This window comes from Echinococcus granulosus, assembly GCF_000524195.1.
Source record: "Echinococcus granulosus chromosome Unknown EG_S00108, whole genome shotgun sequence".
Lineage (NCBI taxonomy): Eukaryota > Metazoa > Platyhelminthes > Cestoda > Cyclophyllidea > Taeniidae > Echinococcus > Echinococcus granulosus.
In genome coordinates this window covers 257,428-267,549 of record NW_020170488.1, presented here as the reverse complement: position 1 = coordinate 267,549, position 10,122 = coordinate 257,428, and the positions used below count along the sequence as shown (strand labels likewise).

At 43.3% G+C, this 10,122-nt stretch overlaps 1 protein-coding gene across 1 annotated transcript; it reads right to left on the bottom strand. All coding sequences in view use genetic code 11, as the record gives it.

Moving 5' to 3' along the window:
* Positions 1-2,617: 2,617 nt before the first annotated feature.
* On the bottom strand, positions 2,618-6,761 carry EGR_08514 (hypothetical protein; the record flags this gene model as incomplete). Its single annotated transcript, XM_024497763.1, has 4 exons — positions 2,618-2,909; positions 4,202-4,430; positions 6,381-6,587; positions 6,737-6,761. The coding sequence occupies 4 exons, from the start codon at positions 6,759-6,761 to the stop codon at positions 2,618-2,620; spliced, it is 753 nt and encodes a 250-aa protein (XP_024347849.1).
* Positions 6,762-10,122: the final 3,361 nt, after the last annotated feature.

The following is a 10,122-nucleotide window of genomic DNA, read 5'->3' as shown; positions in this document are numbered from 1 at the left end:
CGAGTAGATTGTTTTCGTGGCTGGTGCGACGTCTGCACAACCGTCATGTTGTCACGTGCGAAGGAAATGACTGGGAAACAAATGAACCGGAGAAATGGTATCCACGCTACACCGCCATCCTTCGCCATCCGACCACTTGGCAGAGTATTTATGGGCGCTGTAATTGGCTATCCTACGCAATTATACGTTTATCGTCCGGGGTCGACAGTGTTTTAAGTCAGCTTCTGTTGTAACTGACGATTGTCTCACTCTCCCACCAAAAATGGTGTAGTTTTCTTAAGTGCCAGCATTTTAGGGAAAAAGTACTCCAGACGGTGGAGACGGTGTCTATCTGCGTGTAAGTATGTGGAAATCCCGACTCACTTCCCTGCATTAGAACAGAAAAAAGACACGGTGAAACATCGTATTGGACACGTGAAATGCTGTTTGGTGGTGGTGGGGGGGTCAAGAGATGAATGATCGTTACTAAAAAATGGAGTTTTGCGGTTTTCCAGGAGCAAAAAACAATTTTTAAGGAATGCAAACTCCGCTTACTTCTCGGTTTATTTTTGTCCCATTTATGCACTTATCGTAGTGCTTACCTTTGATCTGGAAGACCTTGATGTAGAATGATTTGTCACCACGCCTTATCAACACTACGTAACGATATTTCAGCTTTTATGTTCAGTAAGCATTGTCCCCACATATGTGGCGATTTGATTTAAGTAGAATAATACACCGGAGAGGAGATAAAGTCACACCGCGGTGAGCACAATGGGATTGAACCACGCCCTACTAGACTCGACTTAGTGACGGAAATAAGTAGCTCTTCACAAGCCGAAGAGTACCATAAGTGACTGTACTTTTAATCCATTTCTTTTTCACTTGTCTTAGGAGGTGAAGCAGCTACTAAATCACAGGCTGCTGATATTTCAGGGTGCTTTGGTGGTCTAGAAGAAGATATCAGAGCCAACACGTACAAATTTTCAACTCTAAGGCCAAGGTGTTAATCACGGAGGGAAAGAGGGTGATCTTACATGCTTTAGCGTGTTTTTTCTGCGGTCCAAGATAGCATGACCTAAAAAATTATTTCTGATTAATCTTGCTCTCCTGAAGTGAACTTCGCCTCAGCTACTAACGTTTGAGGTGGTGGTGAGTACACGCTTACCTATCTGGTACTGGGATCAACAGGAAAAAAAAATCAGATATGGGGGGAGCACTTGAAAACGCACTTGTTTCCTAGTGAAATATCCTCCTGGCATTGACATATGATTGTCAAACATAAGTTACGCCTGTTAGGTTACTGCCTTACATTTGGAAAACTTGCTCTCCACCCCGGAAATACAAATTATCTCAACGTTTCTACTCACTCCTCCCCGTTTCCCCCTCTCTTCTGATGTGTTGAGAGAAGATGTCAATGGGTAACTTGAAAGGTGAATAAGATGGCTACCTGAACTGTACCTCAGCGTGGCATGGCAGTATAACAACCAACCTGCTCGATGGCCATTCTCTGGGAGTCCAGAGTATATTGTACGCATCTTTTTGTGGAAAGAAATTCGGCTGATCCGCTATTCTTGTGCATTCGAGTTCATTCTCTATTCCTCGTTGTCGTAGTCAATAATCGGGCGTGTTCTGTATCCCTTACGCCAGTAGGATCGGTTTGGATCTCCCGGACAGCTACACGCAAGAGAGAGAGGGAGAACTTCACCTCTTCACTGAGAACATATATCGACAGAGGTGGATTTACGCCCTCAAAGCACTTTCTACCGGTAATACCAATTTTGGTGCGACTTTCAAACCTTGACGTCCAGAGTGGCAACCACTCAGTTAAAATGCAAGGGCTAACAACTCAACGACCAGAAGTAGTCACAGGACACCCAGAGACAATCCATCATTCCTCTTCCCCCTCCTGCTGGAAAATTTTGGAGGTTGTCGTCTTAACGCCGATCAGACATCCTGGAGATTATACAGAGGATGTTAAATCCAAAGGGAGGGGAATTTAGTGCTGTCTTGATGAGAAAAAACAAACAAAACCTTTTGTGTAGCGAATGATGAAGAAAACCATCGTTTCAACCTGTTCCAAAAGACAGTCGGTTTTGGGTTAGATAGGCACCACTTCATCCGACATCCCTGAAGAATTGTGCTTGTCTTTTGTGTGTGTCTGTGTGGTAAACTACAGGCGCGAACATAAAGGACAAACAACAGCGGCTGGGATCGATCCACCCAGGACGAGACAGCTCGAACGTGTGCAGGAAAAACGGCTCTAGGGACGTCCAGGACTAGTCAATGAGTCGAAGAAGATCTCCGTTTGTTACGGGACAACGTAACACCTCAGAGGAGAATGTGAGCAACAATACCTCGCCTAATCATCCATATCCCCTTGATGACTTATTCGAAAGTGATATACAGCGCTTTTCCTTGATGGTATCATGAGACAAACACATAATCTTTCATTATGAAATGGAATAGACAGTTGGTAAGAAAGAGGGCAAACTCACCACGCAGATAAGTTTGCTCCCGATTTCTAAAAAAGTACAGGAAAAACAATTAGGGTAGTCCTAACGATCAGGAGGCACGCCAAAGCCAATTCGACTACTTCATTCACCATCACCATCAACACTGGACAAACTGTTATTCTCTAGGACACCACACCACAATAGCACTCGATGTCGACTTGCGAGAGCCAAATCGAGGGATTTGTGACCGAATTCAGCGGCATCGAGTTGCGACGAATGCGATGCAAGGCGGCGGAGTAGCGCGTGGAAATGGGTCGACGAAGCAGGGTTCGTTGGTGAAGCACTCGAGAGGAACTGGGAAGCCCGTAAATCGTGCTCCATGAACTTGGTTCGTGGAGGTCTTCAGCATCCACGCAGTCAAAGGAGGCACTGGCTGAGGGGCGCATTCGAAAGACATCTCCTTCTCCTCTTCTTCTTAATATTTTTCATGAATTGTGGCACAACGGAAGAAAGGATTTAAAGGGGTATTGCTGTGAGTTGGTTATTTGGTCCCATAAAATGGACGAAAATCCACCAAAACTCTCATGTCGACGATACGATTCTACCTGCAGCTTATTATACGCTGAATTTGGTAGAAATTCGTAGTCAACTCTCTCCCTTCTCACAAAATTGATGAATCTACAGGTGAACACTGAGATTCCCTTCCCTTCTCAGGTGAAAAGGATGCTATTTTCTCAGTCCACTGGACCTTTTATGCATAAAAAATGCCAGAACTCGGGTATGCTCCCGGTGTAAGGAAGACCGCTCCAAATCTATGGTGCTTCCGATAAAGTGGCCCAAAATTTAGCCAAGTTTTAAGTGTCTAAAACGAGATTGAGCCCCCCTCCCCCACCAGGAGTGAATTGTCAAATTCTTCAAGAGACTTGGTCCACGCAAATGCGGACAACGGGTCGGCCTTCGATTTCTCCACAATCTAAAAACTGCGAATATATGGAGAATCCCTCTCATGACGGACTTTGAGGTAAAATAGGATGTAGTTTTATCGCTTTTGTGACAAACCCAATTCCAACCTCTCTGACAATTGGACGCGCTCAAGTTGCTCATTCATAAGACTCAAATGTCATTAAATACTTTGATAATTGATGTCATGAAGACACCTGACAATTCAACGTGATTTAGGGTGACCGATTTCATTAAAAATCGTCATTGAAATAACACTTTACAGGAACTTTTGTGTAAACGATTTGGATCTAAACTCCGCCCAAACACCACCATATTTTAGCATTTATAGATATAAAATACGGCCTTTAATTTCAAGGAGTCCCTTGACCTGCAAAAGTTGGTCCGATTCCCCTGTTAGTTTAACACTTCAATAGGCGAAGACAACCCAAATGTTGGTATAACTTTTGCGGGTCCTAATCCCTTTGGAAAAAGACGGAATTTTAGACTACTGGCATCACAAATTTTACTCTCACTTGACCATTCCCTACAGCGAAATTGAATTCGGCTGATTTAGTCTTTTCAGTACAGTTGCCCTGGCCTCACTACATTCGAAAAGGGCATCTTCGGCGGAATGAATTCGAAAACTACAGCCTAGGCATGCTGTTGCTCTACCATGGCACTGTCTTTGTATTGCCCGACTTTCAAATCCCATTTGTTTCGGTTTAGTTACATGCGCTATGGCTGTCATGTACAATTCCGGGTAAGGAAATGGGAACATCACATGTATATGACCATCTCTTTCCCCTCGCCTTTTCCACACTTACCCGCCCTTCGAGGCGGCAGTGAGCGGACGAACGACAGATCCCGTGGATCCAGAAACCTTGGAAGCGGGCAGAGCAGGCGGTGCAGTACTGGAGGGGGATGCAAGATTAGTGGAGCGTGCGGAGACCTGTGAGGGCGGCCGACGAGAGCTACTGGTAGCATGGGTGGAGGGCATCCATGGCGTGTGACGACTCTGTCGGCCCGCCATTGCGGCAGTCGGTGCTCGACTCGCTTGTACGCAGAAAGGGTAGATTTGTGAGACAACACGTTGTACCAAAGAATGTGAATTAGGCATGCACATGCAGAAAGGAAATTGGATGCAAAGCGCCGGGTCTACCATAATTAACTACATATTGGCGCACAAAGTGGGGACTCCATTGGTTAAATGATTCCAGCATTTCAATGTGAAAAAAAAAGTTCAGCTGCACCTCCAACCACGGGTAGCTGTGGCTTGTTTCCTGTCCACATGTGGTGCGATGTTGGTAGAGCCAGATGAGTTATGAGCATTCGAAACCTTGGAGCCCCCAGTGGATAGCCGCCACAGCAAACACCCATAAACAAAAAAGTATGATAAACGCTACATTTTCCTAACTACCCCAACTGGATGTTACCAGCATCGACCCAAATGCAACAGTAGTATACTAAGGCGGTGAACAGTGACTTTGAGTAAGTATTCATCATTTTATGTTTGTGGTAGAAAAACAGCTAAAATTGCAGAAATAGGCGTGCCAATTGTGGCTGCCTTAATTGGACATGATATGTCTCCTCGGAAACAGCCCTACGTTAGCAGCATGCAGCTTTGACAAAGTCATCTAAGCTACTAGTTTTACAGCCTGTCTGAAGGTTGACAAGAAAGTTGTCTTTAAATTCAGAGCACTTCGTGGCGTTGTCAGGGAAAATATGGGTGCTGGATTAATGCCATCGTTGGTGAAAACATCTTGAAACAACAAAATTAACAACTCAGCTGGTTAGATGCCAAACCAAAAAAGCCACGTAAGACTCACAACGAAAAGCCTAGTAGAATCACATCAATTTGAGTCAAATAGCTAATTTTAAGGGCTGTGAAGGAGACTATTATAAAGAAAAACCTCTTCTAGACAGTTGGTCTTAAAAAAGTGGTTGGTACGTGGAAGATCCTCGGTAAATTTAGTCCCAATACTCCATGACGTGTTTTAGAATTTCAGCCCACTTATTTAAAGGGAAAGGGGGACAAATTCGTGACTACTGAACAGACAGAGGACTATGCAAGGCGAGTTCCTATAATGTCAACCAATACTAGGAGGAAGTTAAGATATCAAACTTTTCTTTCTTGAAAAGTAATAAGTTAATTTCGCAGAGAAGAAAACTTAAAAAAAATTTGGGAAATCATTAGGAAAAACAATGGGAAAAATAGAAATCTGCGAGTTCTGGGCCGGTAAACGAGGGGGAGGCAGTGGCGAATTATGCGTTCATTACAAACAGAAAAAACCACAGAATCCGAGGGGCGAATAGGCATGCAAAATATGGATAAAATAACAAAATCACACAACATTGAAAGTCGCTAAAGATGAGGAGATAGGGGGGGGGGGGGGGGAACAAAAAGAAACGACTTTAAAAAGGCTATCAACAGAACGTCAATCAAAACATGTTTGTTAATCCTACTTGGCTCCTGGCGAAGAAAACGATTTACAAAAAGAACAAATCGGAATATGCAATAAACCGTACACGATATAATCCTTCTACACGTGTGTCTTATTGGCGCTGATACTTTCGAATGCAAACGTCCCACTGATCGATGGGAGTAAATGAGCGGTGGGAATGCGCAACATGGTGATATTAGTATGTCCACCGTAACGCTTCACGTCATGTGAATATCGGCCATAAATAGCCGAATTTTCTTCGGTGAAAAAGTATATTACGGCATGCCGCTGGTCCTGATTTTGAAAAGAATTTCGACGCTTTGGCAGCTAACAACGGGAGATTGGCTTGAGCAATACATACAGTATTTCCTTTTACTTATATTAACGCACCAGCCTATCGTAAAAAATTAGGATGGTCCATATTCTTCAGCAAAACATCAAATTCACCCAATGTTAAGATTGACTTATTTGTCAGAGGTAATCAGGGAATGAAAAACACCACAAGTTGTCTTTATGTAGCAAAAACTAAGGTAGAGAGGCATTATACAAAAAAACAGTTTACCTCTGGATTCACTGGCAGTTCGAGGGGCGACATGACTTGACATGGGTGAATGCGTACCTCGTGAGGACTCGAGGAGCTGCACGCGTCGCAGGCAATCCGCCAGTGCACTTTTCAGACAGATAAGTTCCTCCGCCAGGTCAGTAGTCTGCTTCTCCAAGTAAGCCATCCGCTCCAATAACTCATCTTTTTCGGTTGTCATCAGTCCATCTAAATTAAGTCGCAAGAAAAATAATAACACCCAGATTGCGAGTCAAACGGGGCGCAACATTTGTTTGCAGGGCAATTCAGAAAATATGATAATAAGGTGTCGCAGTTAAATAGAAAAGTAATAGGGAACACAAATGAGTATAACGAACCTAGCCCGACGGTTCCGTTAGACATCCTGATGTGAAATGGCCAGGTAGGTTATTTCAGCTTATTGGCCAGAATGACCTTTACATTTAGTATAATAAAATAGCCTTTTGGTAGATAAATTTCCACGAAAAAATGCAATATTTTTTTATAAGGTTTTTAACGTAATAATCGGTCTTATGGTTTGCTTATTGCAAAATGAAAATGAATGCTTCTTAACTTCTTCACACATAGGAATACCCACTTTTAATCTAATGTAATTACCCATGCTTGATCTGCGTGCAAAAAGAGCTCCAAGTTTAAAACCGTTTAAGATTAGACATTAGTACTGCACGTTTAATGCTAATTTTCTACTATAGCGTCCCGAGACTACCTTGGAAACAAAAGAAGACACCATACTCTGGCAGAATACGTATATTCGGGACAGAGAAGGTATTTGAACTACTGGTATGGCCCGAAGGCCAGCTTATCCAGCGTAGTACAAAGGCCAAGGCAGAGGTGGCTCCTCGGCAAGACCGAGAGACAAACAACCATCGTATTACGTGACCCCTCTCCTCTTTCAAGCGTTCTCCCCCTCACTACCCCTAGTCAACCTCTTAGTAAACGCCCACGAGCCGGCTGTGCCAGTCATCAAATTGCCCTGCAACTGAGGAGGTGCTTGATTGCATTGTCACTGATCCCTCTCGGTAATTTAACTGAATCTGATGTTTCATCCAGTTTGGATACTTGCTTTAGGAACGGGGAATTGTACCGACCGTCATGCGTGTCCACAGATAGATACAGACACACTGGCCTAAAAGCGGATCTATGTAAGGAGGGACTATATTTAGTACAAGTCCGTGGGAAATGAGTTTTGCGTTTGTTCCTCCTTGCCGCGTTGTTTCCACTTCAGAATTGCGCATGCTCTATTCTGCTAGTAAGGAAATGGAGGAGATATCGCAAATTTACTTTATCAACAACTTCATGTGGGTACGGTAGGGGAAGTCTGCAACATTCTTTTAGACGGTCCACGGCTAATGTAGCTTCAGTTGTTAATAGCTTTCCTGCAGAACACAGGACTAAGATAGATGCCGAAGGTAGACGTCAATTTCAACCCTTCTGTTTGGGGTCATCACCATTTTCCCAACCGTAGCATATGTACTTTTTCCGCTCTGCTAAGGTTTATCATGTAGCAGTGGAAATCAGGGTAGATGTCCCTTAGGATCGGGTTCGCTTTCCTCTGCCACCAATGTAGCGTCCCAAGACTCCCCTGAAGACAAAAGAAGACATTGTACTCGGGCGGAATACGCATATTCGGCACAGAGAAGGTATTTGAACTGTTTGCATGGCCTAAAGGCTGGCCCATCCGGCGTGGTACGAAGGCCAAGTCAAAATTGGCTCCTTGCTAATACCAAAAGATTAATAACCATCGTATTACGCTACCGCTGTTGATTATTTTATGTAATAAGTTAGTTGCTTCTTAAACTGGAGATTCCGTTACAGTTCCACTTTCGTCTTAACCATTGTACCTCTCCGGGTTGTCTGACCATCGGACCATGCCAGTAGCTTTAGCACCTTCTGCTTTTCGATATACATATTCTATTAATGCATTATTTCTTTTTATCTTTGGGGAAATCTCGGGCGCTACATTGGTTGCAGCGGAAATGAACCCAAGCCTAAAGGACATTTATGCTTATTTTTACTGCTGCGTGGTAGAACGTGACAAGGCAGGAGGATGGCATATACTAGGAATGGGAGAATCCATGATAACTTCAAATATGGGCTGAAATTGATGTCCACCTTCAGTGATTACGCCGGTCTTATGTCCTGCAATAAGTTATTAACGACTGAAGCAACACTGATCGTGAACTATCTTGAATAGATTCGTTACGGTGATTCCTTACCGTACCTCTATAAAGACGTTGATACAGATAACTCGCTATGCCTCCCACATTTCTCTACCAGATGGACAGAGCTCGGACAGATATGACTGGGCAGCTCTGAAGTGAAAACGACGTAGCAAGGAGGAACAAACGCAAAACCTTTTTCCCATGGACCTATGTTAAATCCCATCCTTTATTACATAAATCTACTTTTAGTTTAGTAATCCAACACTTATCTGTTGACACGCGTGATGGCTAGCACAATTCTTCGTTCCTAAAATCTAGTTCCCATACCGGAAAAAAAGCCCATATTCGGTTAAAAAGTGCCAAGAGGGACCGGTGTGGTTGCGGTCAAATACCCCCTCAGTCACATAAAAGTTTGATGACCGGGACGGCTGGCTCCTGTGTTTTTCCTTACAGCACCGAATACTTTGCGATGCCTGCCTCAGAGGCCTAACCAGGGTAAACGCCAAGAGTAAGCTCGGACTAGGAGAGGAATTATGTAATAAGCTGGTTATTTATTTAATGGTTGGTTTTAGTAGAGCCACTGGGTGGCCTGGTCTTCGGGCCATACCAGCGACCCAAATAGCAGAAAATTTTCTAAAACCTTAAATATGTTAGCTATGTACTTTCGAAGTGGCCGAGAAAGATCATTAAAGGGGTGTAACATGATTTCTTGCCGAGTCTTTCCTTCTCAGGTATTGTGGGTTAAGTGGAGGCATGCTTAGACCACCGTGATCTAAAACAATCCCGTGCATTTATAACTTACTATTCTGACTTCATCAATTTGACACGTTTTTTTCGCTTATTAGGCTTTATTAAGAATAAATAGATAAATATTTTTTGAGTCCTCTATTTTGCCGCGTCACTGAGTAGAATTAGATGATGTGGAGACTAAAGTAAAGTCAAACAAGTTTAAAAAATTAGTGTGAAACCAATTACTTCTTAAAAATTTAGGTTGCTGTACTCACTTTTGTCAGTCTACTTTTCTAGCCATCATAAGGGACGCGGTGTATCACAAACCACCGTCACTGAGTTCCCCTGCTATTTCAATGGCATTTGATCATAGCGTCAATTACGATGCACCAAAACGTTTACTCCACTTGCAAATTGATGTAGGATAGGAAAAAAGCACTAAATGCTTACTATTAAAAGTCAAAAAATACCCCAAAGTGGGGGCCTTGCGAGCCTTACATTCAGACCATAGGGAAATAAAGCAATTTTGTTCAAACCTTGGTACCACTTAGCCACCTATTTGGATCCCATTTGCCCAATAGAGATGTAGAGGAATTGCTGCTTTTGTGTAGCATCCTTAGACTTCCCTAAGGACGCAGAAAGACATAATACTTCGGCAGAATATGTTTATTCGAAATAGAGGCGATATTCGAGCCACCGACATGGCCCGAAGGCCAGCCAACCTGATGTGGTACAATGGCCAACTCCAATGTGACCTTTCCCAAAACAGGGATAAACAACCATCTTTTAACATTTGCACGTGTCTAACAGCCTTGCTAAGGTATCTAGATACC